Source organism: Gobius niger (genome assembly GCF_951799975.1).
Source record: "Gobius niger genome assembly, chromosome: 23".
NCBI lineage: Eukaryota > Metazoa > Chordata > Actinopteri > Gobiiformes > Gobiidae > Gobius > Gobius niger.
In genome coordinates this window covers 1,279,138-1,296,626 of record NC_136874.1, presented here as the reverse complement: position 1 = coordinate 1,296,626, position 17,489 = coordinate 1,279,138, and the positions used below count along the sequence as shown (strand labels likewise).

The 17,489-nt window shown below is 50.7% G+C and overlaps 1 protein-coding gene across 1 annotated transcript in view; it reads right to left on the bottom strand.

The window, feature by feature from the left end:
• Positions 1-17,489, bottom strand: part of LOC306981947 (arf-GAP with GTPase, ANK repeat and PH domain-containing protein 1-like) — a gene marked incomplete at its 5' end in the record, with an annotated part of 80,219 nt that overhangs the window by 12,396 nt on the left and 50,334 nt on the right. Inside the window, 3 exons of the mRNA XM_079581687.1 lie at positions 14,718-14,940; positions 16,510-16,600; positions 16,674-16,828. Coding sequence (XP_079437813.1) covers positions 14,718-14,940; positions 16,510-16,600; positions 16,674-16,828 — 469 coding nt within the window. The remainder of the gene's footprint in view (positions 1-14,717; positions 14,941-16,509; positions 16,601-16,673; positions 16,829-17,489) is intronic.

The following is a 17,489-nucleotide window of genomic DNA, read 5'->3' as shown; positions in this document are numbered from 1 at the left end:
TAAAGAGGGACTGAAGAGGGACTAAAGAGGGACTAAAGCGGGACTGAAGGGGGGCTAAAGAGGGACTGAAGAGGGACTAAAGAGGGACTAAAGAGGGACTAAAGAGGGACTAAAGCGGGACTGAAGGGGGGCTAAAGAGGGACTGAAGAGGGACTAAAGAGGGGCTAAAGAGGGACTGAAGAGGGACTAAAGAGGGACTAAAGAGGGACTAAAGAGGGACTAAACCAGGGCTAAAGAGGGACTAAACCAGGGCTAAAGAGGGACTAAACCAGGGCTAAAGAGGGACTAAAGGGGGACTGAAGCGGGACTAAAGAGGGACTAACCCGGGGCTAAAGAGGGACTAAAGAGGGACTAAAGAGGGACTAAAGAGGGACTAAAGAGGGACTAAAGCGGGACTAAAGAGGGACTAAAGAGGGACTAAAGAGGGACTAAAGAGGGACTGAAGAGGGACTGAAGCGGGACTGAAGAGGGACTGAAGAGGGACTAACCCGGGGCTAAAGAGGGGCTAAAGAGGGACTGAAGAGGGGCTAAAGAGGGGCTAAAGAGGGGCTAAAGAGGGGCTAAAGAGGGGCTAAAGAGGGACTAAAGAGGGGCTAAAGAGGGGCTTAAGAGGGGCTAAAGAGGGACTGAAGAGGGGCTAAAGAGGGGCTAAAGAGGGGCTAAAGAGGGGCTAAAGAGGGACTAAAGAGGGGCTAAAGAGGGACTAAAGAGGGACTGAAGAGGGGCTAAAGAGGGACTAAACCGGGGCTTAAGAGGGGCTAAAGAGGGACTGAAGAGGGGCTAAAGAGGGGCTAAAGAGGGGCTAAAGAGGGACTAAAGAGGGACTGAAGAGGGGCTAAAGAGGGACTAAACCGGGGCTTAAGAGGGGCTAAAGAGGGACTAAAGAGGGGCTAAAGAGGGGCTAAAGAGGGGCTAAAGAGGGACTAAAGAGGGGCTAAAGAGGGGCTAAAGAGGGACTAAACCGGGGCTTAAGAGGGGCTAAAGAGGGGCTAAAGAGGGGCTAAAGAGGGGCTAAAGAGGGACTAAAGAGGGGCTAAAGAGGGGCTAAAGAGGGACTAAAGAGGGGCTAAAGAGGGGCTAAAGAGGGACTAAAGAGGGACTAAACCGGGACTAAAGAGGGGCTAAAGAGGGACTGAAGAGGGGCTAAAGAGGGGCTAAAGAGGGGCTAAAGAGGGACTAAAGAGGGGCTAAAGAGGGACTAAAGAGGGACTAAAGAGGGACTGAAGAGGTGCTAAAGAGGGGCTAAAGAGGGGCTAAAGAGGGGCTAAAGAGGGACTAAAGAGGGGCTAAAGAGGGGCTAAAGAGGGGCTAAAGAGGGACTAAAGAGGGACTAAACCGGGACTAAAGAGGGGCTAAAGAGGGACTGAAGAGGGGCTAAAGAGGGGCTAAAGAGGGGCTAAAGAGGGGCTAAAGAGGGACTAAAGAGGGGCTAAAGAGGGACTAAAGAGGGACTGAAGAGGGGCTAAAGAGGGACTAAAGAGGGGCTAAAGAGGGGCTAAAGAGGGACTAAAGAGGGACTAAACCGGGACTAAAGAGGGGCTAAAGAGGGACTGAAGAGGGGCTAAAGAGGGGCTAAAGAGGGGCTAAAGAGGGGCTAAAGAGGGACTAAAGAGGGGCTAAAGAGGGACTAAAGAGGGACTGAAGAGGGGCTAAAGAGGGGCTAAAGAGGGGCTAAAGAGGGGCTAAAGAGGGGCTAAAGAGGGGCTAAAGAGGGGCTAAAGAGGGACTAAAGAGGGACTGAAGAGGGGCTAAAGAGGGGCTAAAGAGGGGCTAAAGAGGGGCTAAAGAGGGGCTAAAGAGGGACTGAAGAGGGGCTAAAGAGGGGCTAAAGAGGGGCTAAAGAGGGGCTAAAGAGGGACTAAAGAGGGACTAAAGAGGGGCTAAAGAGGGACTGAAGAGGGGCTAAAGAGGGACTAAACCGGGGCTTAAGAGGGACTGAAGAGGGACTAAAGAGGGACTAAAGAGGGACTGAAGAGGGACTGAAGAGGGACTGAAGAGGGACTGAAGAGGGACTGAACCAGGGCTAAAGAGGGACTAAACCAGGGCTAAAGAGGGACTAAACCGGGGCTTAAGAGGGGCTAAAGAGGGGCTAAAGAGGGACTAAAGAGGGACTAAACCGGGGCTTAAGAGGGACTGAAGAGGGACTGAAGAGGGACTGAACCAGGGCTAAAGAGGGACTAAACCAGGGCTAAAGAGGGACTAAACCGGGGCTTAAGAGGGACTGAAGAGGGGCTAAACCGGGACTGAAGCGGGACTAAACCAGGACTAAAGAGGGGCTTAAGAGGGACTGAAGAGGGGCTAAACCGGGACTGAAGAGGGACTAAACCAGGACTAAAGAGGGACTAAACCAGGACTAAAGAGGGACTAAACCAGGGCTAAAGAGGGACTGAAGCGGGACTAAAGAGGGACTGAACCAGGACTGAAGAGGGACTGAAGCGGGACTGAAGGGGCTCAGTCTGGAGAGGACTGTCAGGAAAAGGCCATTCAAAGTGTGCTGGACCTTCAGGAGGACTGAGGCTGAGTCAGAGCATCAGGAGCCTCCACACACACAGAGGATCCTGGTCTCCAGAACCTCAGCAGAGCCACAGGCTGAGAACATCCAGGCCGGCGTGAAGGCCGTGACTGAAGCCTCCGTGTGAATCATGTAGAAGAAGAGGAGGTTCCTCACCCTTCATCAGCCCTGGTGGAAACTCCCGTCCAAATGTCTCCTTAATGACCAGTGACTGATGATTCTCGTCTCCGCTTGTTTAACGCGTCTCCGCTGTGGAAACTTCATAATGACCGACTTCCCAAACGCTGTCCGTAAATATCAGCCAGGTCAGAAACTCCGACCTCTGACCTTCCAATTACTCCACCGCGAGCCCGGCATTGTTGATTTGTAAATGTTTAATCCGATAAAGCTCCGCTCTCCATAAACCCAATTATTTCCTGTGGCCGCGTTAAATATCGGAGAAGGGAAAGTTTAGACGAGGGTTTGTGAGCAGTTAAAGCACGTCGGGTCATTATCGTCCGGCTTCAGCCCAACGAGACGAGCTCCGCAAATGGAACATTCAATTAGGACGAGTGAGTGCGCTGTACGGGAGGACGAGGAGGCAAGGAGGAGGAGGCGAGGACGAGGAGGCGAGGAGGAGAGGACGAGGAGGCGAGGACGAGGAGGCGAGGACGAGGAGGCGAGGACGAGGAGAGAGGAGGCGAGGAGGAATCCAGGTCAGAGCCATGAGAGGAGGAAACAAAGCTCAAAAACACTTATTTACTTTGGAGTCGCTGCAGATCAAGCCAACGCCTCAAAGTGACTTCAGAATCAAAGACACGACTTCAGAATCACAGACACGACTTCAGAATCACAGACACGACTTCAGAATCAAAGACACGACTTCAGAATCAAAGACACGACTTCAGAATCAAAGACACGACTTCAGAATCAAAGACACGACTTCAGAATCACAGACACGACTTCAGAATCACAGACACGACTTCAGAATCACAGACACGACTTCAGAATCAAAGACACGACTTCAGAATCAAAGACACGACTTCAGAATCAAAGACACGACTTCAGAATCACAGACACGACTTCAGAATCACAGACACGACTTCAGAATCACAGACACGACTTCAGAATCACAGACACGACTTCAGAATCACAGACACGACTTCAGAATCAAAGACACGACTTCAGAATCACAGACACGACTTCAGAATCAAAGACACGACTTCAGAATCACAGACACGACTTCAGAATCTCAGTTATAAAGATCAGACTCTGTGTGGTTTGTATCTGAGTTTGTGATGAAGAGTCTGCAGTTTTGTATCTGAGTTTGTGATGAAGAGTCTGCAGTTTTGTATCTGAGTTTGTGATGAAGACTCTGTGTGGTTTGTATCTGAGTTTGTGATGAAGACTCTGTGTGGTTTGTATCTGAGTTTGTGATGAAGAGTCTGCAGGTTTGTATCTGAGTTTGTGATGAAGAGTCTGCAGGTTTGTATCTGAGTTTGTGATGAAGAGTCTGCAGGTTTGTATCTAAGTTTGTGATGAAGAGTCTGCAGGTTTGTATCTAAGTTTGTGATGAAGAGTCTGCAGGTTTGTATCTAAGTTTGTGATGAAGAGTCTGCAGGTTTGTATCTGAGTTTGTGATGAAGAGTCTGTGTGGTTTGTATCTGTGATGAAGAGTCTGCAGTTTAAACCCTCAGAGGCTTTCCTTTGTCCTCCCAGAGTGAATCAATGCTCAGTGGATGGTTAGATAACTCTGAATAAATAACTCTGAATAAACGGCTGCGTTAGTCGCTCCTGAGAGGGAAAGTGAGTCAGAGGATTCAGCCCCGCGGCCCCGCAGACCCCGGCAGCCCCCGGTCATCGTAAAGACAGTATTCACGTTGGTAAAAGGTTTTAAATGGCATTATTATCAGCGTGATGTGATGTGGAGCGACGGCGGCGCAGGGACGGGATAATGAGAGGCTAATGAGCGAGAGGAACGAGACGGCCAGAGTCCACGCTGGCAAAACATCAACCACGAACCCTCTGCAGTCTGCGCGGGCAAACAAGGATTCAAAAGGACAAACACAGCACAGAGGGAACAGGAAACCAGGACTGAGGGAACAGGAAACCAGGACTGAGGGAACAGGAAACCAGGACTGAGGGAACAGGAAACCAGGACTGAGGGAACAGGAAACACAGCACTGAGGGAACAGGAAACCGGGACTGAGGGAACAGGAAACCGGGACTGAGGGAACAGGAAACCGGGACTGAGGGAACAGGAAACCAGGACTGAGGGAACAGGAAACCAGGACTGAGGGAACAGGAAACCAGGACTGAGGGAACAGGAAACCGGGACTGAGGGAACAGGAAACACAGCACTGAGGGAACAGGAAACCAGGACAGAGGGAACAGGAAACAAAGCACAGAGGGAACAGGAAACCGGGACAGAGGGAACAGGAAACCAGGACTGAGGGAACAGGAAACACAGCACTGAGGGAACAGGAAACCGGGACTGAGGGAACAGGAAACACAGCACTGAGACACTGAGGGAACAGGAAACCGGGACTGAGGGAACAGGAAACCAGGACAGAGGGAACAGGAAACCAGGACTGAGGGAACAGGAAACCAGGACTGAGGGAACAGGAAACACAGCCCCACACAGAGGCTGGAGTTTCAGTAAAATCACGTTTATGGCACTTTTTTCAGATTGTTGTGACCGATGTGGATCTTTGGAGTCCGACTCGTTAGTGAGGACGATGGAAAAGATAAGCCCAGAGTTACATGTTTATGTTTAAAGATTTTTAACCACCTTCTGTTCTGTGGGACTGAAAAGCTGAAGCCCAAGTCTGTGATTGACAGGCTGTGGAGCTGTGGAGGGCGGGGCTTCCTGCTGTTCATTTCACATACTTTAACAGACCTGTGTTAAAGCACAAACTCCGTTACCATGGGCAGCGTTAGCTCATGTTTCTGGTTTGTTTCCAGCTGTGGCTCATGTTTCTGGTTTGTTTCCAGCTGTGGCTCATGTTTCTGGTTTGTTTCCTGCTGTGGCTCATGTTTCTGGTTTGAATCCAGCTGTGGCTCATGTTTCTGGTTTGAATCCAGCTGTGGCTCATGTTTCTGGTTTGAATCCAGCTGTGGCTCATGTTTCTGGTTTGAATCCAGCTGTGGCTCATGTTTCTGGTTTGAATCCAGCTGTGGCTCATGTTTCTGGTTTGAATCCAGCTGTGGCTCATGTTTCTGGTTTGAATCCAGCTGTGGCTCATGTTTCTGGTTTTATTTCCAGCTGTGGCTCATGTTTCTGGTTTGTTTCCAGCTGTGGCTCATGTTTCTGGTTTCAGTTCCAGCTGTGGCTCATGTTTCTGGTTTCAGTTCCAGCTGTGGCTCATGTTTCTGGTTTCAGTTCCAGCTGTGGCTCATGTTTCTGGTTTCAGTTCCAGCTGTGGCTCATGTTTCTGGTTTGTTTCCAGCTGTGGCTCATGTTTCTGGTTTGAATCCAGCTGTGGCTCATGTTTCTGGTTGTAGTTCCAGCTGTGGCTCATGTTTCTGGCTTCAGTTCCAGCTGTGGCTCATGTTTCTGGTTGTAGTTCCAGCTGTGGCTCATGTTTCTGGCTTCAGTTCCAGCTGTGGCTCATGTTTCTGGTTTTATTTCCAGCTGTGGCTCATGTTTCTGGTTGTAGTTCCAGCTGTGGCTCATGTTTCTGGTTGTAGTTCCAGCTGTGGCTCATGTTTCTGGCTTCAGTTCCAGCTGTGGCTCATGTTTCTGGTTTTATTTCCAGCTGTGGCTCATGTTTCTGGTTGTAGTTCCAGCTGTGGCTCATGTTTCTGGCTTCAGTTCCAGCTGTGGCTCATGTTTCTGGTTGTAGTTCCAGCTGTGGCTCATGTTTCTGGCTTCAGTTCCAGCTGTGGCTCATGTTTCTGGTTTCAGTTCCAGCTGTGGCTCATGTTTCTGGCTTCAGTTCCAGCTGTGGCTCATGTTTCTGGCTGTAGTTCCAGCTGTGGCTCATGTTTCTGGTTGTAGTTCCAGCTGTGGCTCATGTTTCTGGCTTCAGTTCCAGCTGTGGCTCATGTTTCTGGTTGTAGTTCCAGCTGTGGCTCATGTTTTTGGCTTCAGTTCCAGCTGTGGCTCATGTTTCTGGCTTCAGTTCCAGCTGTGGCTCATGTTTTTGGCTTCAGTTCCAGCTGTGGCTCATGTTTCTGGCTTCAGTTCCAGCTGTGGCTCATGTTTCTGGCTTCAGTTCCAACTGTGGCTCATGTTTCTGGTGTCAGTTCCAGCTGTGGCTCATGTTTCTGGTTTTATTTCCAGCTGTGGCTCATGTTTCTGGTTTTATTTCCAGCTGTGGCTCATGTTTCTGGTTTTATTTCCAGCTGTGGCTCATGTTTCTGGCTTCAGTTCCAGCTGTGGCTCATGTTTCTGGTTTGAATCCAGCTGTGGCTCATGTTTCTGGTTTGTTTCTGTGGTTTCTCAGTACCAGAAACCCTAACCTGAGGATCACATGTGTGTAAATGTTTAAGGCGGGTCAGACTCTCGTGTTCAGCCGCGTCTCTTCACATGAGCTCGTTCTTCCTCTGACGATGATGCTAATGATCTGGTGTCGTCCCTCGGGGCCGACGCCGCCGCGGTGAGTGCGTTTAACCTTTTACAAATGCGGATTATTCATGGCTTTAGAGGCGGCCGAGAAACTCTCCATATTAACATGCTCCTGTTTATTATCCTGGAATCAGTGCGGCTCAGGGGGAAACGTGTCTGACTAACGCTAACAACGCTAATGATGCTAATGCGGCTAACAATGCTAATGCTGCTAACAATGCTAATGCTGCTAACAATGCTAATGCAAATACTGCCAATATCTTTGTCTGCGTTTACATACTAAGGTTACTTGTTTATGGAGGTTTGGGGGCGTGGCTTTGTCTGTGTTTACATACTAAGGTTACTTGTTTAGGGAGGTTTGGGGGCGTGGCTTTGTCTGTGTTTACATACTAAGGTCACTTGTTTAGGGAGGTTTGGGGGCGTGGCTTTGTCTGTGTTTACATACTAAGGTCACTTGTTTAGGGAGGTTTGGGGGCGTGGCTTTGTCTGTGTTTACATACTAAGGTTACTTGTTTATGGGGGTTTGGGGGCGTGGCTTTGTCTGTGTTTACATACTAAGGTTACTTGTTTATGGGGGTTTGGGGGCGTGGCTTTGTCTGTGTTTACATACTAAGGTTACTTGTTTATGGGGGTTTGGGGGCGTGGCTTTGTCTGCGTTTACATACTAAGGTTACTTGTTTATGGGGGTTTGGGGGCGTGGCTTTGTCTGTGTTTACATACTAAGGTTACTTGTTTATGGGGGTTTGGGGGCGTGGCTTTGTCTGTGTTTACATACTAAGGTTACTTGTTTATGGAGGTTTGGGGGCGTGGCTTTGTCTGTGTTTACATACTAAGGTTACATGTTTATGGAGGTTTGGGGCGTGGCTTTGTCTGTGTTTACATACTAAGGTTACTTGTTTATGGAGGTTTGGGGGCGTGGCTTTGTCTGCGTTTACATACTAAGGTTACATGTTTAGGGAGGTTTGGGGGCGTGGCTTTGTCTGCGTTTACATACTAAGGTTACTTGTTTATGGAGGTTTGGGGGCGTGGCTTTGTCTGTGTTTACATACTAAGGTTACGTGTTTAGGGAGGTTTGGGGGCGTGGCTTTGTCTGCATTTACATACTAAGGTTACTTGTTTAGGGAGGTTTGGGGGCGTGGCTTTGTCTGTGTTTACATACTAAGGTTACGTGTTTAGGGAGGTTTGGGGGCGTGGCTTTGTCTGCATTTACATACTAAAGACTGTATCAGACGAGCTGAGGCGGGACAGAGACGGGACAGAAGCGGGACAGAGGCGGGACAGAGACGGGACAGAGGCGTGACAGAGACGGGACAGAGGCGGGACAGAGACGGGACAGAGACGGGACAGAGACGGGACAGAAGCGGGACAGAGGCGGGACAGAGGCGGGACAGAGGCGGGACAGAGACGGGACAGAAGCGGGACAGAGGCGGGACAGAGGCGGGACAGAGGCGGGACAGAGACGGGACAGAGACGGGACAGAGGCGGGACAGAGGCGGGACAGAGGCGGGACAGAGACGGGACAGAAGCGGGACAGAGGCGGGACAGAGGCGGGACAGAGACGGGACAGAAGCGGGACAGAGGCGGGACAGAGGCGGGACAGAGGCGGGACAGAGACGGGACAGAGACGGGACAGAGGCGGGACAGAGGCGGGACTTAAAAACAGCCTCAGTGACTTTCGTCTTTTTGTTTTTGTTGATCTGACGTCTCTGTTTCCACGTTCGCAAACGCTCGTCTCCTGTTTCGTGGGTGGTTTGGGGAGGAGGCGCCGCTGCTCTGGTTTGAGTGAGTGACCTCTGACCCCCCACACATGACACCACAGCGGGACGGCTTTATGCAAATGAGATGTAAATGAGCCCTATTGTCACTGAGAGGAGAGAACAGCCAAAAGTCTCTTTCACAGACTCCACATGTTCTCCACATCACATGACCACATCGTCTCCACATCACATGACCACATCTGCTGACCGGCACATGTTTATTTAACGTCTGCTTGCTTTAAAAGTCTCTTGTTCTTCATAAACAAAACGTCACAAATAAACTCCACATAAGGAGTGTGTGAGCTGCTCTTCAGCCCCGCGTCCTGCTCCTGCTCCTGCTCCTCTTTAGCTGCTAATAATAACATAATGAATGGTTTAGTGGCCGGTGTCTCTGGGTGTTTGATAAACGGCGAGCGTTACGGTGACGGACGGCGTTTAAACCTCGGGCGCCGTCGCTGCAGGAGGAACAACTCGGAAAAATGAGCAAAGACGTCGAGAGGACGAGGATTTACGGCAGATTTATGACGGCGCGAGTCTGAGCTGCGAGCCAGGCCCGAGCCGGGACACTTCTTCTTCTTCTGCTGAGAGAGTGGAGATGAAGCTGTGCTGGGGGGCAGCGGGTATGCACATGGTGTCACAGGAACCATTCTGATACTGAATCTAAACTGCTCAAGCAAAACAAATGTGAACCACGACACCAGCCAGAAAGAGACGAGAAGATTTGGGACTAAACCAAGATTAAAGAGGGACTAAAGCAGGACTATGGTGGGACTAGAGCAGGACTAGAGCAGGACTGTAGTGGGACTGTAGTGGGACTGTGGCCGGATCGGGGGACAGCTGACCTCTCCCTGCCCTCGTCTAAAGTCGGTCTGGTGACAGTGGTCTATAGTGGGACTAGAGCAGGACTGTAGTGGTTCTGTAGTGGGTCTATAGTGGGACTAAAGGGGGACTATGGTGGGACTAAAGAGGGACTATGGTGGGACTAGAGCAGGACTGTGGCCGGGTCGGGGGGGGACAGCTGACCTCTCCCTGTCCTCGTCTAAAGTCGGTCTGGTGACAGTGGTCTATAGTGGGACTAGAGCAGGACTGTAGTGGGTCTGCAGTGGGACTGTGGCCGGGTCGGGGGGGGGGGACAGCTGACCTCTCCCTGTCGGGCTGAGCTGTGCCCGGTGACAGTGGTCTATAGTGGGACTAGAGCAGGTCTAAAGCAGGACTGTAGTGAGTCTGAAGCGGGTCTATAGTGGGACTGTAGCGGGTCAATAGTGGGACTAGAGCAGGACTAAAGTAGGACTGTAGTGGGTCTGTAGTGGGACTGTGGCCGGGTCGGGGGGGACAGCTGACTGTGGCCGGGTCGGGGGGGACAGCTGACCTCTCCCTGTCCTCGTCTAAAGTCGGTCTGGTGACAGTGGTCTATAGTGGGACTAGAGCAGGACTAGAGCAGGACTGTAGTGGGTCTATAGTGGGACTGTAGTCTGTAGTGGGACTGTGGCCGGGTCTATAGTGGGACTGTGGCCGGGTCGGGGGGGACAGCTGACCTCTCCTGTCGGGCTGAGCTGTGCCCGGTGACAGTGCGTCCTGGAGCAGACTGTGGTGTGAACATCATCCTCTTAATGAACCTGGGGCTCAGGGCTACAACAGCACAGGGGGGGGGGGTTTAGGGGGGGGGGGGGGGCAGAAACTGGACTTAACTCACTCCAGGACTGATGCAAAGTCATCGAACAAGACAAGAGGATCCACAGATCTGCAGAGCTTCAGGCTTCAGGCCCGTCACAGTAACAACATCTGAGGAGACCACAGCTCAGACACGTCCTCCTGATGTCCCTGATGTTTGTCACTAATTATTCCCCCATTTTATAAACACTTTTTTGCGCTAATTTCCTTTTCATATTTCACCTCATTTTTGCTCATCTTTGAAAATTATTTCTGATACATTTTTCCCCTTTTTTCTCAATTTTTAATTCTTTTTTTTGCCAAATTTTCCGCCTTTTTTCCCTTATTTTTCCTCTAATTTTACAAACATTTTCTCCATTTCCCACATTTTTTCCTTATTCTTGCCACAATTTCTCCCCATTTCCACAAATTATTCCTCCATGTTTTGTCAAATTTCTTTAGTTTTCCCCAATTTTAGAATATTTGTTTCTTATTTTTGCCACAGTTTTATTCTTGTTTTTCCATTTTTCCCATATTTTTTGCTCATCTTTGCTCATCCATTTCCCTACATTACTCCCTCCCAGATCTAGACGACACATACTTCAGTATCGGTATCGGGGAAAAGAATCGCTCCGGTATCGGTATCGTTGAAGTCCTCTCATGTCCAGTTTCTGCTTTCCCCAAATCTAACAGATGTATAAATGGTGTGAGAGTGGTAGTTATGATGATGCTGCGTTTCTTTGTCCTCAGGCTCCTCCCCCTCGCCCCCCCCTCGCCCCCCCCCTCGCCCTCGCCCCCCCCTCTCGTGGTTAATTCCCGGTGACTGATGCCGACACACTTTCTCATTTCTCGCCGGCCGCTTTAACGATCTCAGGTTAATTAACGATCGGATCACTCGAATGTTAAAGATGGCCGCCAGCTCCGCGCCTGACCCCGACCCTCGGCGTCGTGGGTAATTACGGCGGGGGGAGCGGAGGATCACGGGTAATTACGGCGAGGGAGGGGTGGGTGAGGGGGGGGGGCCGGAGCAGGGCATCGTGGGTAATCACCGGAGAAAAGGCCAAACGTTTCATTCAATTTACCGCCAGTAATTACGAACAAGGACCTCCTCGGCGCAGTGACACTCTGGCACCGACGCCGCGCACGGAATCCCCCCGACAACACTCTGTTATACAAATATGGACATTTCCTCTGTAGGAGACGCCGGACGCCAAAGTCTGCGGGATTTACACCAGCATTTACTAAACTACAGGCTCCTTTCAGTCCACTTTAGGAGCTCCTACAGCTCCCTCCTCTCCTCCTCTGCTTCCCTCCCTTCCCTCCTTCCTTCTTTACTTCCTTCCTTCGTTCCTTCTTTACTTCCTTCCTTCCTTCTCTCCCTCCTTCCTTCCTTCCTTCCTTCCTTCTCTCCTTCCTTCCTTCTTTACTTCCTTCTTTCCTTCTTTACTTCCTTCCTTCCTTCTCTCCCTCCTTCCTTCCTTCCTTCCTTCTTTACTTCCTTCCTTCTTTACTTCCTTCCTTCTTTACTTCCTTCCTTCTCTCCCTCCTTCCTTCCTTCTCTCCTTCCTTCCTTCCTTCCTTCCTTCTCTCCTTCCTTCCTTCTTTACTTCCTTCTCTCCTTCCTTCCTTCCTTCCTTCTTTGCTTCCTTCCTTCCTTCTCTCCCTCCTTCCTTTCTTCTTTACTTCCTTCTCTCCTTCCTTCCTTCCTTCTTTACTTCCTTCCTTCCTTCTTTACTTCCTTCTCTCCTTCCTTCTTTACTTCCTTCCTTCCTTCTCTCCCTCCTTCCTTCCTTCTTTACTTCCTTCCTTCCTTCTCTCCCTCCTTCCTTCCTTCTTTACTTCCTTCTCTCCTTCCTTCCTTCCTTCCTTCTCTCCCTCCTTCCTTCCTTCTTTACTTCCCTCCTTCCTTCTCTCCCTCCTTCCTTCTTTACTTCCTTCCTTCGTTCCTTCTTTACTTCCTTCCTTCCTTCTCTCCCTCCTTCCTTCCTTCCTTCCTTCCTTCTCTCCTTCCTTCCTTCTTTACTTCCTTCTTTCCTTCTTTACTTCCTTCCTTCCTTCTCTCCCTCCTTCCTTCCTTCCTTCCTTCTTTACTTCCTTCCTTCTTTACTTCCTTCCTTCTTTACTTCCTTCCTTCTCTCCCTCCTTCCTTCCTTCCTTCCTTCTCTCCTTCCTTCCTTCTTTACTTCCTTCTCTCCTTCCTTCCTTCCTTCCTTCTTTACTTCCTTCCTTCCTTCTCTCCCTCCTTCCTTTCTTCTTTACTTCCTTCTCTCCTTCCTTCCTTCCTTCTTTACTTCCTTCCTTCCTTCTTTACTTCCTTCTCTCCTTCCTTCTTTACTTCCTTCCTTCCTTCTCTCCCTCCTTCCTTCCTTCTTTACTTCCTTCCTTCCTTCTCTCCCTCCTTCCTTCCTTCTTTACTTCCTTCCTTTCTTCTTTACTTCCTTCTCTCCTTCCTTCCTTCCTTCTTTACTTCCTTCCTTCCTTCTTTACTTCCTTCTCTCCTTCCTTCTTTACTTCCTTCCTTCCTTCTCTCCCTCCTTCCTTCCTTCTTTACTTCCTTCTCTCCTTCCTTCCTTCCTTCCTTCTCTCCCTCCTTCCTTCCTTCTCTCCTTCCTTCCTTCCTTCCCTCCTTCCTTCCTTCTCTCCCTCCTTCCTTCCTTCTTTACTTCCTTCCTTCCTTCCTTCCCTCCTTCCTTCCTTCTCTCCCTCCTTCCTTCCTTCTTTACTTCCTTCTCTCCTTCCTTCCTTCCTTCCTTCTTTACTTCCTTCCTTCTCTCCTTCCTTCCTTCCTTCCTTCCTTCCGAATGATGTCATCTTAGCTTCCATTAGACACCAATTTTAGTGAGTCTAACAAATAAACCAATAAACAAGACCGTTAGCATCCCTATGGCTTTTCCCATGTAAATTAGCATCGTGCTAATGGCTGGCTAATGCGATCGTTTTTTGAGGTTATATTTAAAGATTGTATTATGTGTTCTTTGTGTATTCTTTGTGTATTCTTTGTGTATTCTTTGTGTATTCTTTGTGTATTCTTTGTGTATTCTTTGTGTTCCTGTACGTCACAGTTGTACAGACACTTCCTGGTCCTTTACTGGAGACTGTTCGCTGTAACTGTAAAGCTCGTTCATACACGAGTAAAGGCAGAACATCGGCCGATCTCTGACGACTCTCACTCAGATCCCTCGGCCTCAGGGGAGAAACATCACCATGGAAACTGGAAACTTGTTCATTCATATAATTAATTATGGCAGCATTTCATTTGCAGGGAAAATAAAGTCTGTATCGATCTGACGTTTTCTACAACAGCGGGAAACATCTGGAGTGTTCATTAGCGATGCTTGAGCTAAATGCTAACGGCTATAGGAAAACACACTGAGCGGCTAAAGCTAACGGGCTCTGAAGAGTCTTTTCCTCCTCAGATTTATGTCAGTGATATCAGCAGAAGTTTCATACTGATGTCTTTACATTTTAAATAGTTTCACCTGCAGCTCCTCCCCCCCTCTCTCCCCCCCTCCCCCCCCTCTCCCCCTCTCTCCCCCCCTCCCTCGTATTGACAGTATTTTCCCGTCGTTTCTCAGAGTTAAAGTTTATCTGTGTTTCCTCTCCGCTCTCTGCACAAACTCATCAATACCGTCTCAATTATCGGCCCCTAACGACCCCCGTCTCCCCCCGTCTCTCTCCCCCCCCCCCCCCCCCCCCCCGTCCCGTCCCGTCTCCCCCCCCACACACACAGCCCTGCCCCCTCCCCCTGAGTCCGTCAATACCACTCAAAGCCTCGTCCCTCAGCGGCTCCCCCTACAGTTCATCTCCACCTTCCACGGCCTCGCCCGACTGTCATAAGACCTGGACGGGCTTCAGCATCAGGAACATCTGGATCAGTCAGGGACATCAGGGAGGAGAGGAGCGAGGAGAGGAGGAGCTAGTGTGCATCAGGAACATCTGGATCAGTCAGGGACATCAGGGAGGAGAGGAGCGAGGAGAGGAGGAGCGAGGAGAGGAGAGAGGAGCTACACATCTGGATCAGGGAGTGACATCAGGGAGGAGAGGAGCGAGGAGAGGAGGAGCGAGGAGAGGAGCTAGTGTGCATCACCCATATCGCTCTCTCCTCTGGACCCTTCCTTCCTTCCTTCCTTCCTTCCTTCCTTCCTCTCTCCTTCCTTCCTTCCTCTCTCCTCCCTCCTCGATGACCAGTCCAGAGCAGATAACCCTCTCCAGCACTGACGCTCTTCACTGAACTAAACGAGTGCCTCACCTGGTGGCGTCGGGGCCCGGCTTGCTCCGCCCCTGCGTCTGCCCCTCCCACACGGCGTTGGCGAGCTCGTTGCCGATGCTGGTGAGGACTTTGAGCAGCTCCAGGGGCCACTCGTCCAGGTCCAGGGACCGGACCCGGGACAGGTGCGTGCCCAGGTTCCTGTGGATCCCCGAGCACTCGATACAGATGAGGGCCCCGAGGTTCAGACTGGCCCAGTCCGGGTCTGAAACAAACACAGATAAATGAGGCCTCGAGGTTCAGACTGGCCCAGTCCGGGTCTGAAACAAACACAGATAAATGAGGCCCCGAGGTCCAGACTGGCCCAGTCCGGGTCTGAAACAAACACAGAGATAAATGAGGCCCTGAGGTTCAGACTGGCCCAGTCCGGGTCTGAAACAAACACAGATAAATGAGGCCCCGAGGTCCAGACTGGCCCAGTCCGGGTCTGAAACAAACACAGAGATAAATGAGGCCTCGAGGTCCAGACTGGCCCAGTCCGGGTCTGAAACAAACACAGATAAATGAGGCCCCGAGGTTCAGACTGGCCCAGTCCGGGTCTGAAACAAACACAGATAAATGAGGCCCCGAGGTTCAGACTGGCCCAGTCCGGGTCTGAAACAAACACAGATAAATGAGGCCCCGAGGTTCAGACTGGCCCAGTCCGGGTCTGAAACAAACACAGATAAATGAGGCCCCGAGGTTCAGACTGGCCCAGTCCGGGTCTGAAACAAACACAGATAAATGAGGCCTCGAGGTTCAGACTGGCCCAGTCCGGGTCTGAAACAAACACACAGATAAATGAGGCCCCGAGGTTCAGACTGGCCCAGTCCGGGTCTGAAACAAACACAGATAAATGAGGCCTCGAGGTTCAGACTGGCCCAGTCCGGGTCTGAAACAAACACAGATAAATGAGGCCCCGAGGTCCAGACTGGCCCAGTCCGGGTCTGAAACAAACACAGATAAATGAGGCCCCGAGGTCCAGACTGGCCCAGTCCGGGTCTGAAACAAACACAGATAAATGAGGCCCCGAGGTTCAGACTGGCCCAGTCCGGGTCTGAAACAAACACAGATAAATGAGGCCCCGAGGTCCAGACTGGCCCAGTCCGGGTCTGAAACAAACACAGATAAATGAGGCCCCGAGGTTCAGACTGGCCCAGTCCGGGTCTGAAACAAACACAGATAAATGAGGCCCCGAGGTCCAGACTGGCCCAGTCCGGGTCTGAAACAAACACAGATAAATGAGGCCCCGAGGTCCAGACTGGCCCAGTCCGGGTCTGAAACAAACACAGATAAATGAGGCCCCGAGGTCCAGACTGGCCCAGTCCGGGTCTGAAACAAACACAGATAAATGAGGCCCCGAGGTTCAGACTGGCCCAGTCCGGGTCTGAAACAAACACAGATAAATGAGGCCTCGAGGTTCAGACTGGCCCAGTCCGGGTCTGAAACAAACACAGATAAATGAGGGCCTCGAGGTTCAGACTGGCCCAGTCCGGGTCTGAAACAAACACAGATAAATGAGGCCCCGAGGTTCAGACTGGCCCAGTCCGGGTCTGAAACAAACACAGATAAATGAGGCCCCCGAGGTTCAGACTGGCCCAGTCCGGGTCTGAAACAAACACAGATAAATGAGGCCCTGAGGTTCAGACACATCTGTGACACATCTGTGACACATCTGTGACACATCTGTGTCACAGATGTGTCACAGATGTGTTACAGATGTTACAGATGTTACAGATGTCACAGATGTTACAGATGTCACAGATGTTACAGATGTTACAGATGTGTAACTCACTGGGGGCGTCGCAGTCGGCGCAGCGACTGTTCCCGCGGATGTTCCGGATCGACTGCAGAGCCATGGCCTCGGTCTGACTCGGCAAACGCGACTGAAACACAAACAGACACGTTCACAACATCGATAAAGTTTATTTATTTTGAAATGATCTGATGAAGTCGCACCTTGTTCTTGCTGGACTCGCACGACTGCAGCGACGCCAGGATCTGGCTCTCGATCACCTGGACCCACGAGTCTCGCTCCTCGTACGACGTGGCCTCGAAGTGCCACGTCTGACCCGTCAGAGACACGATCTGGAACTCGAAGCTCTCCTCTGGGTCTGCAAGAGGAGAACCAGGAGGTCAATACAGGAACATCTGAACCATGAAGCTCCTCTGTGTCTGCAAGAGGAGAACCAGGAGGTCAATACAGGAGGAACATCTGAGCCATGAAGCTCCTCTGTGTCTGCAAGAGGAGAACCAGGAGGTCAATACAGGAGGAACATCTGAACCATGAAGCTCCTCTGTGTCTGCAAGAGGAGAAACAAGAGGTCAATACAGGAACATCTGAACCATGAAGCTCCTCTGTGTCTGCAAGAGGAGAACCAGGAGGTCACTACAGGAACATCTGAACCATGAAGCTCCTCTGTGTCTGCAAGAGGAGAACCAGGAGGTCACTACAGGAACATCTGAACCATGAAGCTCCTCTGTGTCTGCAAGAGGAGAACCAGGAGGTCAATACAGGAACATCTGAACCATGAAGCTCCTCTGGGTCTGCAAGAGGAGAACCAAGAGGTCAATACAGGAACATCTGAACCATGAAGCTCCTCTGTGTCTGCAAGAGGAGAACCAGGAGGTCACTACAGGAACATCTGAACCATGAAGCTCCTCTGTGTCTGCAAGAGGAGAACCAGGAGGTCAATACAGGAACATCTGAACCATGAAGCTCCTCTGTGTCTGCAAGAGGAGAACCAGGAGGTCAATACAGGAACATCTGAACCA